Consider the following 15,465-nt stretch of genomic DNA (forward strand, 5'->3'; position numbering starts at 1 on the left):
ACGGCCCCAGAAACAGTGTGTCTTCTCTTTCAGCCTAACTTTTTTTTTTCTCATTTTTCCTTTTTCTTAAAAAAACAAAAACAAAAACAAAAAACAAAACTACTGTGGACCTTCCACTGTGTACCCACTCTCCCAGAGGGGGAGGGCGCTGGAGTACCCGCCCTCCCCCTTGGGGGAGGGCGCTAGGGTCTAGCTCTCAAAGATACTTGACTCTCCTAACGTTTTCTTCTGTCACTTAAAAAAAAAAAAAGGAAACCCCCTTCCCCCCAGTCCGTAAAGTGCCTCGTGGTGGGTGAGTTAAGGTGCATCGTGTGGTTTGTAACAAGTGCCGGGGACCCTGCCCCTGCTTCCTCCTCTGCTCCCCGCTGGGAGCCTGCAGGCTGGGGACCCAGGGGTCCACGCTGCTGCTGCTGCTTCTGCCGCCGCTGCCGCCCTTGGCCTTCACCCGGGAGGGTGGGTAGGTCTGGCTGCTCAGTAGTCATCCACGCTCTCAATCTCACCAGAAGGGCCGTGCAGAGCGTAGCCTGCAGGGAGGAAGAAGCGGGTTCCGGCTCCGCCAGAGCCCATGTTGCCTGCACAGAGGAAGCACAGCTCCTTCCCAGGCCCCCGACTCACCCAAGATGCTGGGGTCCGAGTACAGCATCAGTGCCCGCCTCTTGGCCTTGCTGCCCTCCCCAGGGCCGAGTTTGGTGCTGTGGTTGGCTTGAAAGGCCGTCTGCAAGGAGGCGCTGCTCAACCACGCTTCCTGAGAGAGGAGGGCACGTCAGGGGGGGCCGCGGCCCCTTCCTCCCCCTCCAGGCTCCAGACCTCACCTGCTGCTGCTGCTGCTGCTGCCGCTGCTGGCTGGCTTTCTGCTTGGCTCTCCGCTCCAGGAATTGTTTGGCAAATTCTTTGGCTTCCAGCGTGTCCCCCAGGCAGGAACGGATATAATCGTGGACGTCGTAGGGGGATTCCACTTCCTTGAGGATGGCCACGGCCATGGGCACGTCCAGGCTGCCCGCGGCACTCAGGGTGTGCAGCATCTGCTCACACCACTGCGTGAAGCCGTCCTGGGGCCTGGGGATCCCCTGCAGCAGCTTCAGCAGCTTCTCCTCGTCCTCCGTCTTTTTGCGGACAGGCCGACCCGACAGGTGGCTGTAAGAGTCCCTGAAGGTAGTGGTGCAGGAAACACCGGTGAGCGTGGGGGGTTGGTGGCAGGGAGGGGTGTCCTCCCCTTCCCCCAGCCCCGCAGGCTGACACCCACCCGAGAGACGGGCTGCTCCGGCTGTTCTTCAGGCCCAGGCTGCGGGCCAGGCTCCCGCTGCTCTTCAGCGTGTCCTCCCAGAGCCCCAGCCCACTACCACCGCTGCCCCCACTCTTGTCGGGCCCGCCCCACAGTGGTCCAGCCTCAGACACCCACTGGTTCAAGGGGTTCGTTCCCAGGCCTCCAAGTTGCTGCAAAAAGTAAAGAGTGAGTCAGAAGGCTCCAACAAGACACCCGAGAAAGCCAGGCAGGGGCCGAGGGAAGGGAGGAGTGGCAGCCAGGGGGGCACGTGGTGTTGACTTAGGGCCCTTCTAGAAGTTTCTGAGGGGTTCCCCAGGGCCAGGCGCATCCTATCCAGCTTACCACTCGGTGGTTGGAGGCCTGGGCCCGCAGAGACTCTCGGGCCATGGGCTGTTTGTGCAGCTGCCGCTCGCCCTCCAGCTGTAGCTCCAGCAGCGTCTTCATGGACAGGCCCTGCTTGGACAGTCCGGCCCAGGGCGGAGGCGGGGAGCTGGGCGCTGCAGGCACCGGGGCCGCCGCTGCCGCCGCCTGTTGCTGCTGCTGCAGCAGCTTCAACAGCAGCTCCTGCTGCCGCACCTAGGCCAAGAGACTGGGTAAGGGTGGCCGCCCGCCCACCCTGCGTGGGCCTGACTCCCTGAAAGCAAGAGAGCGGGGATACCAACCTGCTTGCGCCGGAAGAGCTCTTCCTCCTCCTGCCTCCGCTTCTGCTCCTCCTGCTGCTGCTGGCGCCGCTTCTCCTCCCGCCGCTTGCGCTCCTCCTCCTCCCGCTTGGCCCTGAGCTCTGCTTCTCTGCGTTCCTGGAACTGCAAGCGCCAGGGGCTGGGCACCGGCCCCACCGCCCCCGCCCCCAGCCCTGCTGCCCGCACCTGGCCCCACCTCCCACTCACTTTATGCTGCAGCTGGAGTTGTTCTAGAATTGGACCCTGAGTCGAAGAGTTAATTGGTATGTCCCAAAGACTGGTCTCACCACCTGTATGGGCAGAGGCAGCTGCAGAGGGCACCGAGGCCTGTGGCTCCCGCCCTGGGTGGGGAGGGGGTGGGGGGCCCACTCACCAGAGGGTGATGAGACTGAGGTATGTAAATCCCAGAGGGGGCCGGAATCTGGCACCGACAAGGAGCGGCTCATGGTCGGGAGCAGGTTCTGGTCCCCGCCTCTGAGGAACAAAGGCTGACTCAGGTCTCTGCCTCGGGCTGCCCAGACCCCTGGCTCTCACCCCACCTCCACTTCCCGTGAGGGGCCGCACGAGGACCTGGGGGATTTGAGAGCCTGGAGCTGCTGCAGGAAGGCGGTGAGCTGCTGCTGCTGTGGCGGCGTCAGGTCCCCCATAGCTGCCTTTTCTCGGGGCGCACACTGTGGGAGCTGGCGACTGTGGGCACAGGGGACATGGGTAGTACCTGTGTGACCTCACCACCGGCCTGGCACCTGAGGCCGGCACCCACATACCTGCCAACAAGCTGAAGCAAGTGCTGGTGCTGCAGCTGCTGGTACAAGGTGGCCGCGGCCAGCTCCTGCTGCTTCTTCAGCCGCTCCTGGTCCATGCTCCCCTGGGGATGCGAGCGCCCCAGTGAGCACACCCAGCACCCAGCTGGCAAGGGGGTTGCATCGGTCGCCACCCACAGCCCCTCGCAACGGGCAGGGCCTGAGCTCACCAGCAGTGGGGGCGGTGAGGGGCCAGGGCCAAAGGGCACGCGCCCCCACATCTTGATCACCTCTCCCAGCGGCTGGAAGCCCTCGTCACAGCCCCGCTTCACCAGCAAGGACATGGAGAAGTAGCCGGCCTGGAACCACTCTGCCATCTCCTGGGTCGTAAAGGGGCCTGCATGGAGGCAGTCACGGACAGCAGGAGAAAAAGAAACCCACTGGGATCAAAGAGCCCAGCAGTCACCCGAACAAGCCCAGCCCCAGTGGTCCCGGCCTCCACTGCACCTTGGATCTCCCCCTGGGGGTCCTTGTAAAACCACTTGCGGGCGGCACCGTGGCTGAGGGGCAGGGCAGGGGCAGCTGTGCAGTGGCGCAGGCCCTGTGTCTGCATGGCAGCTGTGAACTGCTCCTCCTCCAGGGAGCTGTCCTGCAGCGAGGCCACCAGCTTCTCTGCCTCCTGGAAGAGAGGGATGGCTGCTACCCAAGCCCGCCAACATCAGGCTGGGGTCAAGAAGACAAAGTGCCAAGGACAGAATCAGGCGACAGGCAGACAGTGGTGCCCTGCACCCCGAAGGAGCCCCACCTGCTGCAGGTGCTTCAAGCCTTCCTCATCCTCCAGGTCTCCTGGTGGTCCAGGTGGGGAGCCCGGCCCAGGACTCAGAGGAACATCATTTCCTGGGAGAAAGACGTGAGCAGGGAGGTGAGGAAAAGGGGACACAGAGCACATGCCACCACAGCAGCCACACACAAGTCCAGCCCGTCTACCTTCTGTGGCAGGGAGCTCTTTATCCATAGTTTCATCACCAGCCCCATTGGCTGCCCAGAGCGGGCCCAAGGAGGGCAGTGGGGATGAGGAGCTGGACTTCTCTTCTGGAGGAGGCAGAGGGGGCAGCTCCTTCCCACCTGGAAGAGAAAGGGAACGTCTACAACTCAAACTGAAGGAGAGGAGGCTGGGCACAGCAGCTTACACTTGGAATCCTAGGTACTCAAGGTGTGAAAATTAGGAGGCTTGAGCCAGGCACGGTTGCTACTCTCCTAGCGACTCAGGAGACTGCAATCTGAGGATCACGGTTCAAAGCCACCCTGGTACTAAAGACCTTGAGACTCTCCAATTAACCACTAGAAAACCAGAAGTAGCGCTGTAGCTCCAAGGGTAGGGAGGTAGCCTCGAGCTGAAGAGCTCAGGGACAATGCCCAGGCCCAGAGTCCAAACCCCATGACCACCACCACCACCAACAACAAAAAAAGAAAATTGGGAGACTCATGATTTCCTAGTTTGAGGCCACCCCTTGAGATAGCAAGAGTCTATTGCGGCCAGACATGCTTGTGATATATAGGAGGTGGAGATGAGAAAATGAAAAACAAGCTCTGGACTGAGACATGATTCAAGTGGCAGAACACCACCTGCATTATATAGCAAACACAGACCCAGAGCTGAAACCTTAGAGCTGCATACAAAAACCCAACAAGGACTAGGTGCCGGTGCCTCGTGTCTATAATCCTAGCTATTTTGGAGGCTAAAATCTGAGGATCGTGGCTCAAACCCAATTTGGGAAAGAAAACTTAAAAATGTCCTATCTACAATTACGAGTAAAGAGCCGGGCCAGGCACCAGGGGCTCAAATCTGGAATCCTAACTACTCGGGAGGCCGAGATCTAAGAAGTGTGATTCACAGGCAGCACTGGCAGGAAGAGCCATGAGACTCCCTCATCTCCTGTTAGGAGCAAAAAGCTAGAAGTGGAGCTGTGGCTCAAGCAGAACGTCAATCATGAGTAACAAAGTCAAATAAGAGTAAAAAGCCCAGACTTTACTACCCCTTCCCCAAAGCTGCTACTGCAGTGCTGGGCAGCGTGTAGCTACCCTTTTTTGTTGTTTTGTTATTGTTGTTGTTGTTGCTGGTCCTGGGGCTTGAACAAAGGGCCTTAGCACTGTCACTGAGCTTTTGCTCAAGGCTAGCACACTACCACTTGAGCGCCACTTCTGGCTTTTTCTGCTTATGTGGTACTGAGAATTGAACCCAGGTCTTCATGCATGCTTGGCAGGCATTCTACCACTAAGCTATATTCCCAGCCCCAGTATGGACCCTTGTAACTGTAGCCCAAAAGCAAAAGAGCTGGAAACAGCATCACTGACTCTCCCTTGACAGCCACATGCTGTGGAACGTTAGTAGGTCCTGCAGCATCACACAGGGCTGTGTGCAGGCCAGTGGAGTGCCACCCAGGCTGCAGAACCAGGGAGTTTCAAAGTCACACTCATCAGGCTTGCTTCTTGCCTGGTGCTCTGCTGCTCTGAATCCCTCCCCACATTAACCATGTGCCCTCCCGTAAAGACAGGTAGGTGAGGTGGGCAGCCAGTACCAGCCCAGCAAGACAGCCCAGGGCCACCCAGCTCCTCATTGGGGCTCTTAGGCCTCCTTCCTGGCCTGGCCTTGCAGCCTTACCTGACTCAGGCACCTCTCCATCTAGCCCTTCTGAAGGCTCTTCCTCCTCCTCCTCCAAGCCCTGGAAGTCAAGCTCCTGCTCCTCGGGAATGGACTCCTTGGGGCCCTTCTGTGTGGGAAGGAGTGGAGAGCACACGGTAGGAAGGGAACGGGGGGCCCAGGTGGGCTCCCACTAACCTCTGCCCAGCTCTTCCCAGGACTGCACAGATACCTTGAGAGGCAGGAAGGCCCCAGAGGCATCAAAGGTGCCCATCTCCTCCTCCTCGTCATCCAGGCACCACTCCGGGAGCCCATCCTTGTCGTCATCAAAGCCATCCGGCCCTCGGCACCTCCGGAGGTGAGAGCTGCCTCCCCCACCCCGCCCGTCCTCTTCACCACACCCTCCTCTTTCCCCTCGCAAATCAAAATCAAACTTGCGCCTCCGCTCCCCGTGTTCCCGCCAGCCAGCAGAGCGAGGGCCACCATCTAGAGGAAAAGTTGGGGAAGGAAAATCAGCTTCCCATCAAGCCTCTGAGAAGCTCCCCAAGAACCACCAGGACCTCTCACTCAAGGCCATCCCTTGAGCTTTCTGCCACCTTCCTTTTGTCACGAGGGCCACCAACCTAGGACACTTCCTGCACCCCATCCCGCCCAATCTCACCAGGGCTGGCAGAGCGCCAGCGATCACTGTCTCTCCGGGGTCCTGCCCCAAGTCTCCAGCTTCCTTCCTCCTCCTCCTCCTGCTCTTCACGAAGCGAACGCCAGTTCTCACTATCCGAGCGAGCATGCTCCTTCCTCAGGCCAGCCCCTCCCTCTTCAAATCCAGATCGAGCTGGGGGAGGGGAGAAGATGGGCTGATTCTTATAGTGAAACCTGGTAGTTTATGACTGAAGCCTACTTCAAGCTCCTCCTGTTTCTAGCTGGGGCCCCCAGTCCAGCCCCCCCCCCCACCATCCCCTCTCAGCTCTCATACCTCCATCCCTCCGTGCGGACTTCTCAAAGCGCCTCTCGCCTCTGGAGAAGAAATGCATTGGTCACACACAGTCGGGCCTCCTCCCTCCCCTTCAGAACCATGACTGAGGGACAGGTAAGCCGAGGAAAAGGGCCCCAGTAGGGTACACTGGCTACGGGAACCCTGGGATAATCATGAGGAAAAGGACAGACAGAGGCCAGAAAGCCCTGGCCAGGGCTTGAAGGAAGTCTCTACTCATCTGGCCCTGACCAGCCTGTGCCACCTCCTTCCAGTCCCACCTGTCATCCCAGCTCTGGCTTCGCTGGATCTCCCTGGGGTTCCGTCCAAAGGCCCCTTCACCTTCTTCGATGCTTCTTTGGTAAAAGCAACTGTCACCACGGCCACGACCTGGAGAAGGCAAGACACCCGGGTATGACGCCTGCCAGTGTCAGACCTCTCGTTGGCACCGCAGGCCCCAGGTGCCCACCCTCAAGCACGTCATCGTTCTACCTCGGCTCCGCGTGCTGCCCCTGCCGCGGGGGGTGGTGGCCAGGGCGGGGCCAGCCCCTTTCCCCATCAGCCTCAGCACAGCCACGCTGTTCACCGACAGGGAGAAGTTTCTCTGAGGAGGGAGCCAGGGGTGGAAGTGAGAACCCCATCTTCGCGACAGCAGTCCCCACCTCCCATCCTGCCTGGCCCCTCAGCCCGTCTGCCCCACCTGCTCCTCCTCAGTTAGAGGCTCCAGGGCAAGGGGCTGCAGCGGCTCCTCCTGTAACACGGCAGAAAACTCCTTGTCCTGCAGCTCCTCAGGGACCTGTGGGAAGGAGGACCCAGGCTCAGGGGCTTCTGGCTGCCCAGGCAGATGCCCCCCACAAGCCTGCACCCACACACACCTTGTTCTCCTTCACATAGAGGGCCAGCATCTCCTCTCGTCCATAGCGGTAGTCAGCCAGCTTGTACTTGTACTTGGGCATGGCAGGGGACGGCGGTGGGGAGGCCACACTGCCGCCACGGGAAAGGGCCCTCAGCCTAGCAGAGCACAGGAAGGAGGGAGGGAGAGACAGGGTGAGGGGCTCTGCTCCTCATCCCAGCTCCTCCACCCAGACGAGCAATGACTCACCACTCAGGACCGAAGTTGAGTGTCTCTGCAGCCATTGTGGCGCTGGGGGTGCTTCCCAGAGGCTGGGGTGAGGAGAGGGGGGCCCTCAACTGTCCCGACACCTGTGGACACAGGAGCGGGGGTTGAGGCCACTGCAGGCTGGCTGTCGTCCTGACCCCCCCCCCCCCCAGTGGACACTGACGAGGGGCTCCCTGACGCCAGCCACATGGCCTCTCACACCATGGGTAGCCGAAGCTCAGGCAAGGTGGGCGAGGGACATGGCTGATGGAGAGGAAACAGGGCGAGATCAAGCCTGCTTCTCCACAGGGTGCCACTCACCTGCGGCCTCGCCTGGGAAGAAAGAGGGCCAGACTCTCTCGAGGCAGGAGCTGGTGCTGGGGTCAACCAGGGGCCCAAGACACTGGCTTTTGGTCTGGCCTCAGCAGCGCAGTGGAAGACCCTTCACATCTGGGGAAGATCCTCGTGAGAAGGAAAAGGGGGCGGTTAACCCCTGCCTGTCCACACAGCTGGATAGGCCCCGAGTGCTCACACCAAACTTATTAGGCATATTGGAAGAGATGTGGCACACAGAATCTAGGCAGGAGGCAACTGAGGCAGGCATGGACCTTCAGGGCATAAGACAAGTGAACCAACTCCCACGAATCCCCCAGAGAGAAAAGGTCGGTGCTGGGAAAGATCGGGCATAAATCTAAAGGACTTTCCTCAAGTGAAAACACCAAAGGCAGGCATGGTAACCCACGCCTGTCATTTCGGCATTTAAGAGGCTGTGATCTCGAGGCCTGCCTGAGCTACACTGCGAGACCTTATCTCAAAAACACGCAAATCAAGGCTGGCTGGCTGCTCAGACAGTGGATCCAAGGCCGGAGCCTGGGGAAGAACCTAGTGAGAAGAGCGGACACTCAGAGGAAGTACCACCATACGCCCTCACCATAAAGTAGAAAGCAAGTCAGTCTCTGGGGCCCAAGAGGTGGCGGAGATGGCAGTGAAGGGTCCTCTAGGGAACAGGGGAGGAGACTCTTGGGAGGGGGCTCATCCGGGTGGGCAGGACAGGAGCACAGAAGAAAGGGGCAGTGTCCAGGCACTCAGGCGTCCGTCACGGGCTGGGGCGGAGGCTGGAGCAGCAACTCTGCAGTGCCGTCCTCTCTAGGACGCTGGGAGTCTGGAAGGAAGGAGGAAGAGGTTTCCACAGGGCCTAGGAAAGGTGCTGTAACAAGCAACCCCTGACAGGCAGTGAGCAACCACGGGACAAGGGTGATGGCACTCAGAGCCAGAACACCTCATCTACAAGAGCCTGGGACGAAGCCGATGGGAAACTCACTGCTCTTCCTCCTGCTGCATTCAGCAAGGCCTCCGTGGCCACAGAACAGGACTAACATTCTTATGTTACACCTGTGATCTGACCACTGAAGGACACGACACCACAACACACACACACACACACCACAACTACCTCTACAGGACCCTATTTACAGAGGTGGCAGGGCTGTTGGCAGGTGAGGTAGGGGTGGAAGGTGATGCACAGGTCCAAGGTTTTAGCCAAAGACAAGGAAAAATTTCTGGAGATGAAAAATAGTTACAAGAATACATTGTAGGGATTCTAAGGGACAGGAGTGGTGGCAGCACATATTTGTAACTCCAGCTGCAAGAGATAAAGACTCAGGAGGAACTTGGTGAGCAAGTCCTCATCTCAATCAACGAGCTAGGGGTGGTGGTGTATGCCTGAAATCCCAACCAGGAGAGAGGTATAGGTAAGAGGATCATGACTGAATGCAAGAGACTCAAACTGCTGGGGAAAAATCTCAGGACTCTGTTGAAAAAACGCAAGCAAAAAAGGGGTTGGGGTGTTTACAAGCACCAGGCTGAGTTCAAACTCTAGTACCCCCAAAAAAACTCACCAGCAGTGGGTGAAGGGCTGGGGTGTGGTTCAGCAGAAAGCTCTGGGCTCCATCACCCTCGGTAAACATGCTCACAAGAAAAAGGTATTGGGGGTGGGGGATGTTCCAGGGTTTGGCCTAGTGGTAGAGTGCTTGCCTAGCATGCACAAAGACCAGAGTTCGATTCCTCTGTACATATACATAAAAGCTGGAAGTGGTGCTGTGGCTCAAGTGGTGGAGCTCTAGCCTTGAGAATGCCCAAGGACAGTGCTCAGGCCCTGAGTTCAAGACCCAGGACAGAGAGAGAGAGAGAGAGAGAGAGAGAGAGAGAGAGAGAGAGAGAGAGAGAGAGAGAGAGAGAGAGAGAGACAGAGAGAGAGAGGTATTGGAGGCAAGCACTTCATACCTCAGCCCTCTCCAGCCTAAACTCTGCAAAGGCCTGCCATCCTTCACATGGCTTCGAGACAGTAGTTTGAGCCTCCTCAGCTCACTCCATGGGACACATTTGATCTACGGGTATGGAGGCTGCTTGGGTTATAGCGGTGGACACAGAAGGGTGACCCTCCTATCTCTCCCTCACAGAGGAAGAAATAAGCAGAGGAGCAAGGGTCAGGCAATAAGAGAGAAAGCAGAACAGCTTAAGACTCCCATCTTCTTGGGGAGACAACATGAAACAGTTTCTGGACTCAGCCACAGATGTCCTGGGGAGAGGAGCTGGGGGTTACCTAGCCACTTCCTCAGACAAGCAGTGGGCAGTGTTGAGCCCTGCTGACAGGTGTGCCCTGGCCCACACGCCACCTTAATGCGGGAGCTCTTAAATGGGAGATGACAGGGGCTCCCAAGGGGCCTTTTGACAAAAGCTGTTTATCACCGGGCAGAGGGATGCCACAGACATCCAGGGCCCCCATCACAAAAAAGAAAAAGCATCTGGTAGCATCCACAACACCAAGACCAAGATCCTGCCTCTCCACAAGCCAGGTAACGCAAAGCCTCTTCAGTGTTTATCAGATAGCAAAGGAAAGTAACATACACACCTTCGTTTCTCCCTAATTACACCATCCCAAGAGAGTGTGGAGTCCTACCCGAGGAAAATCCCTGAGGAAACAGATTAAAAACCAAAAATTCATCTGGAAGTTTGGCCTAGTAGTAGAGGACTTGCCTAACATGCACGAAGACCCAGGTTTGATTCCTTGGTACCACATATATAGAAAAAGAAGTGCTATAGCTCAGGTAGTAGAGCTCTAGCCTTGAGAAAGCTCAAGGACAGTGCTCAAGCCCCGGGACTGGCAAAAACAACAACAAAACTCACAACTAGCAATAGCAATGGTTTCACATTTATATTTATGTATCACACACTTAAGTCAAAGCCTGGCAATTGGCACCCTGCAATGAAGACAAGCCAGGATGGTATCTTTTCCTCTCACCTTTTCCTAGTTGCCTGGGCTACCTAGTCTGTCCCCTTGCTCTCAGTTCTGCCTCAGCCTGCCCACCTCACCTCTGCCCCCTCCCCTTGCATCAGAACTACTGCTATTAAAAGACTGCCCCCTGCTGGAAACAAGGGGAGTAGACACAGCTGGTCCAGCCAGGTCCCAAATGGACAGATGGGGAGGCTCTTTGCTGAGTTCGGGAACTCCCTGAAGGGAAATGCATAGACTAGGTGGCTCAACACTAAGTTCAGGGCACCCCTAAAATCTACACCCCTAAAATCAGTCCCTAGCTGGAACAATGTTAACAGAAGCAGAGTCCAAAATGCCCCAAGATTTAGGGCAAGTGTCCAGAGATTTCCATCCTGGGATAGGATGGAAACAGACAGGAAGAAGATTGTGAGGCTTGACTAAAAGAGCTGCAGGCATGCCAGGGTTCAGTGGGTCTCAGGAGGCTGAGATCTGAGGGACTGCTTTTGAAGCCAGGCTGGGCAGAAAAGTCTGTGAGACTCAGCCACAAAAGCCAAAAGTACAGCTGCCGCTCAAAATGGTAGAGCATTCGTCTTCAGCATAAAGATAAAGCTCAAGGGCAATGCCCAAACCCCCTTAGTTCAAGCTCTATAACAAAAAAAGAAAAAGAAAAAAATGGTAAGAAAAAAAGCCTACCTGCCCCATGCACTGCCTCCTGGACAAATACCACCCAGTTCTTGGTGACTGTGGACCAGCCCAGCCTTCAAAGCACTTTCACACTTTATTTCACTGTGATCCCTTGTAACCATGTACAGAGCCTGGGCTCTAGTAGAGTGAAACCAGGAAGGTAGGCTGCAGTTCCCCACAAGGGCCCCCCATGCCAACACTATCCAAGACTGGAGCGGATCCTGTATGAGGTAGGAGTGCCCCTTTTCATTTAGACTTGTCCAATCTACCATGCAGCCGCACCTTCTCACCTCTAAAGCGGGAGCTACCATCCCAAACTCCAAGCGCAGATGTCAAAGCAAGAGCAAATGGGGTCCCAGAGCATCAAATGACACACAATGCAAACGTGTCCCCTGGCTGACAAAAGCAGCCCAGCAATCCAAGTACACAACACCAGACTGTAAATGCCATCTGAGACCCACCAGGTAATGACAGAAATCCCAGATCCAGAGCTGCCTGAAGGAGAGAGCAGTGACCAAATTCCTACACTATGGAATGCAAAATGTAGAACCATGCTGGGTGCTGACCGCTCACACCTGAGACCCTACCTACTCAGGATGCTAAGGATTTCAGTTTGAAGCCAACCTGGGCAGAAAAGTCCATGAGACTCTTACCATCAAAATCAAGAAGGTGATTGTGGGTCAAGTGACAGCACGCGGCTCTTGATTCAAGTCCAAGTACCTGCACGCAGACACACACAATGTGCACAATGTGGAACTAAGGGATGGAGGCTGGACACCCTGGAGTCGCGTGGTTGCACAGGATGGAGAGTTAGGTGGGTGGGTTGCTGCAATCAGCTGACAGAGTCCAGGCAAGGGTTGGGGGGCTGAATGGAAGCTGGCATGAGGAGGCCGTGTGGTGGTATTTAAAAAGGCAAAAAGTGAACTGGAGACTGGGCTGCGTGGAAAGAATCTGCGTCTTGGCTGGTTCCTTAGCGTCGCCTCCCAGCACTGGGAAGAAACATGTGGAAGTTGACTGGGAACTCTCATAAGGACTTAGCGCAAGAGAAGAAAGATAAATAAAGCTCCCTTTCAAGTTTCTTGCAAAATAAACACCTCAGAAAACACTCGTGGTCAAAGTGTCCGGGGGACCCGGAGCTGGTGATGGTAAGGTAAGTGGACAACGGGCAGGGGAGGAGAGAACAAGGGGGACTCCCCCCCACCCCCGGCCCCGATGACCAAGCACTCAGTGATCGCCTGTAAGGTAGGAGACGCAGATGCACGGCCCGGGCGGGGTGCACGCACGGACGGACGGACGGACGGACGGGCCGAGGGGCAGCTTCCATGTTGGTCCAGAAGCTGGTGCGATTTGCAAGGCCGGACTCGTTCCGCGGCGGACGCGGCGGCACGTTGGGGGGACCCCGCCGGGGGCCCGGGGAGAGCGCGCAGGGCGCGCACGCACGGCGCAAGGGGGGACCCCCGGCATCGGGGCGTGCGGCGGGGGGCGGGGGGCCGGGGATGCCCGGCGGGCGAGGGGGGGACCCCGCAGGGGCGACCGTTGGGGCGCGGGGTGGAGGGCGCGGGCCGGAGGACGGCGCGCCCTTCAGGGGGCGCCAGGTGCGCGGGGCGGGGGCGCCGGGGCGCGCGGGGCCCGGCCGGAGGGAGGGCGAGGGGGGCCGGCGGGCGGCCTCGGGGAGCGGGCGCGCCCGGGGCCGGGGGGCCGGGGGGCCGGGGGGGCGGAGCCCGCGCCCGGGCGGGGGACGCGCTTACCGCGGAGGGGGGGGCACGGCGCGAGGGTCCGGTCCCGGGCGTTGGTGGCTGTGGTGGCTGTGGCAGCGGCGAGCGGCGCGCGGCGGGCCGCGGGAGAGGAGGAGGAAGAGGAGGAGGAGGAGGAAGACGACGAGGAGGAGGAGGGGGGGGCGGCGGCGGCGGCGGCGGCGGCGGGGGGGAAGGGAGGGGGCGCTGGCGCTCCCGCGGCGGCCGCTCCTCTGTGTTTGTGTTTGTAGCAAGATGGCTGCCCGCCTTGTACCACGTGACGCGGACGCGGGGCCGCCCCCTCCAACGCCGCCGCCGCCGCCGCCGCCGCCGCCGCCGCCGCCGCCGCCGCCGCCGCCGCCGCCGCCACCGCCGCCGCCGCCGCCGCTCGGGCCGCACGCCCGGCCACGCGCGCGCCCGAGGCGCGGCCCCGACGCTCGCCAACCTCGCAGCCCCCGCGTCCTCCCCCCCCCTCCCGCCCAGACCACGTGACGCCCTGCGCCGGGGGCGGTGCCGCGTCCGGAACGCCCAGGGGAGGGGCGGGACGGGAAGGGGCGGGGCCTGGCGCGCGCCCCCTCCCGCGCACGCGCGCGCGCGCGCTCCCTCTTCCCGCCCTCCCGCGCTCCACGCCGGCCATGCAGGCCCGTCCGCCGCCCGCACCGAGTTCCTCCAGGTTGCTGGACGCACAATACGAGCACAAAGCCGGAAGGGGAGGCGTGGCTCAGGTGGCGGAGCACCAGACCGGAGCGCACGGCCCTGTGGTCAGGCCCCGGACGGGAGGCGGCGGCGGAGGCGGCGGAGGAGGAGGGCCGGGGTCTGGCCTGGTGGTGGAGCGCTGTCCTAACGCGCCGCACGCCCCGGGTGCCGCACTGCTGGAAAGGGGCGCGGTGGCTCCAGTGGCGGAGCTCCAGGCCTGCGTGACGAGGGCTCAGGGACAGTGCTCAGTAACGAGGAAGATGTGTCGGTGGACTAGGGTGTAAGCTCCAGGAGCAGAGCCGCTGGCCTAGAGCCAGGGAGGCCCTGAATCAAGTCCCCGCACCATTTAAATCAATCAAAGCTTTGGCCTGAGCACTGTTCTTGAGCCTTCCCAGGGCTAGCACTCTACCACTTGAGCCACAGCACCACTTCCGATTTGTTCTGTGGATGTGGTACCAAGGAGTCGAACCCAGGGCTTCATGAATGGTGGGCAAGCACTCTACCACTGGGGCACACTCCAGCCCCTGATAGTATTTGGTCGTCCTGTGGTTTGGACTCAGGGTTTCCTAGACAAGCGCTCAGTCAATTTGAGAAGCCGCTTTTCAAGCCTGTTGTGGTTTTAGGTTCTTTTTTAAACAGGGTCTCTTATTTTTGCTCGGGCTGACAGACTGGAATTTTACTGATCTCTGCCTCCCATGTAGCCAAGATGATGAGTGAATCACTGCACTTGGCCCTTATTACATTTAAAGAGTCTCTCTTCTCTATGTCCAGGTACCAGGGCTTGAACTCAGGGCTTCTCACTTTCTGCGTTTTCAGTCGAGGCTGGGGCTCTATCTCTTGAGCCATACCTCTACTTCGCACTATACATTTAAAAGTCAGATGGTTGTCTTAAAATTGACAATTGCTTCAAAATTGTTTTAGCTTTTGCCTTTCCATAAGAAATTCCTCGGCAGCACATATATTAAAACTAGAACGATGCAGAGAAGATTAGCATGGCCTCTGCGCAAAGGTGACACGCAAATTCGTGAAGTGTTCCATATTTTTATGGGGACCATGTCACAAGAAAGGGTATCAATGTTTGTGAAGTTATGCACCTTCTATCTGGTGAATATAATGTAACCCTTCTATTAATCACAATAAAAAAGAAATTAGAGGATGAGGGGCTGGGAGTTTGGCCTAGTGGTAGAGTGCTTGCCTAGCATGCAGGAAGACCCAGGTTTGATTCCTCGGTACCACACACATAGAAAAAAGCCGGAAGTGGTGCTGTGGCTCAAGTGGTAGAGCTCTAGCCTTGAGAAAGTCCAAGGACAGTGCTCAGGCCCTGAGCTCAAGCCCAGGACTGAGAAGGAAAAAAAAAGAAATAAAGAAAATCATGCAGGAATCCCATTAAACCTGCGGACCTATATCCTTATTATGTCAAGTTGTTCCACCTCATCAGAATCCCCAAAGAATCTGAAGTGGAGGAAGAGAAAACTGCAGGATGTAGGCGGCGCTGAGAGGGCTGTCCTCTTTCCAACCTTTGGTCAGGTGAATGACTGCTCCAGACAACCGGAAGAGAGAGTTTACAGAGGGCTTCACAGCTCCGCAGCAGGGCCGGGACATGAGGCGTGGGGTGCGTGTGCCACTCCGGGCCCCAGAGGCCTGTACCACCAGGGCAGCCCCTGGCCGGGGCAACCCCGGCCAT

The 15,465-nt window shown here is 58.3% G+C and overlaps 1 protein-coding gene and 1 non-coding gene across 5 annotated transcripts; one reads left to right on the forward strand and one right to left on the reverse strand.

The window, feature by feature from the left end:
• Nucleotides 1–390: 390 nt before the first annotated feature.
• Nucleotides 391–13,151, reverse strand: Gigyf1 (GRB10 interacting GYF protein 1). 4 transcript variants are annotated; one of them, XM_090324211.1, is made up of 25 exons: nt 8,326–8,761; nt 7,716–7,856; nt 7,398–7,498; nt 7,171–7,306; nt 6,996–7,091; nt 6,788–6,899; nt 6,577–6,685; nt 6,299–6,339; nt 5,987–6,157; nt 5,558–5,811; nt 5,347–5,455; nt 3,672–3,809; nt 3,490–3,581; nt 3,192–3,363; nt 2,915–3,081; nt 2,709–2,809; nt 2,515–2,631; nt 2,318–2,418; nt 2,152–2,234; nt 1,927–2,067; nt 1,607–1,840; nt 1,244–1,434; nt 805–1,146; nt 616–752; nt 391–524 (listed from the first exon to the last, which is right to left on the reverse strand). In XM_090324211.1, the coding sequence occupies exons 3-25, from the start codon at nt 7,430–7,432 to the stop codon at nt 472–474; spliced, it is 3,132 nt and encodes a 1,043-aa protein (XP_090180337.1). In that variant the 5' UTR covers nt 7,433–7,498; nt 7,716–7,856; nt 8,326–8,761; the 3' UTR covers nt 391–471. The 4 variants fall into 4 exon arrangements, with proteins under 4 accessions (XP_090180337.1, XP_090180335.1, XP_090180336.1 ...); XM_090324209.1 differs by adding an exon at nt 13,101–13,151 and having other exon boundaries at nt 410–524; nt 616–1,146; nt 8,326–8,556; XM_090324210.1 differs by having other exon boundaries at nt 410–524; nt 616–1,146; nt 7,716–7,844; nt 8,326–8,762.
• Nucleotides 13,152–14,719: 1,568 nt separating this feature from the next.
• On the forward strand, nt 14,720–14,825 carry LOC150042702 (U6 spliceosomal RNA). The gene has a single exon (XR_016533599.1). It is a non-coding gene; the product is annotated as a U6 spliceosomal RNA (small nuclear RNA).
• Nucleotides 14,826–15,465: the final 640 nt, after the last annotated feature.

The sequence above is a fragment of the Megascapheus bottae genome, chromosome 34, assembly GCF_031878675.1.
Source record: "Megascapheus bottae isolate mThoBot1 chromosome 34, mThoBot2.hap1, whole genome shotgun sequence".
In the NCBI taxonomy this organism is placed as follows: Eukaryota; Metazoa; Chordata; class Mammalia; order Rodentia; family Geomyidae; genus Megascapheus; species Megascapheus bottae.

Coding starts and splice junctions, on each gene's coding strand:
- Gigyf1 (XM_090324209.1), bottom strand. CDS start 7,432: ATGGCTGCAGAGACACTCAACTTCGGTCCTGAGTG. Junction 5,812..5,986: donor CTGGCGCTCTGCCAGCCCTG/GTGAGATTGGGC, acceptor CTTTTCCTCTAG/ATGGTGGCCCTCGCTCTGCT. Junction 2,235..2,317: donor CTCAGTCTCATCACCCTCTG/GTGAGTGGGCCC, acceptor CTGCCCATACAG/GTGGTGAGACCAGTCTTTGG.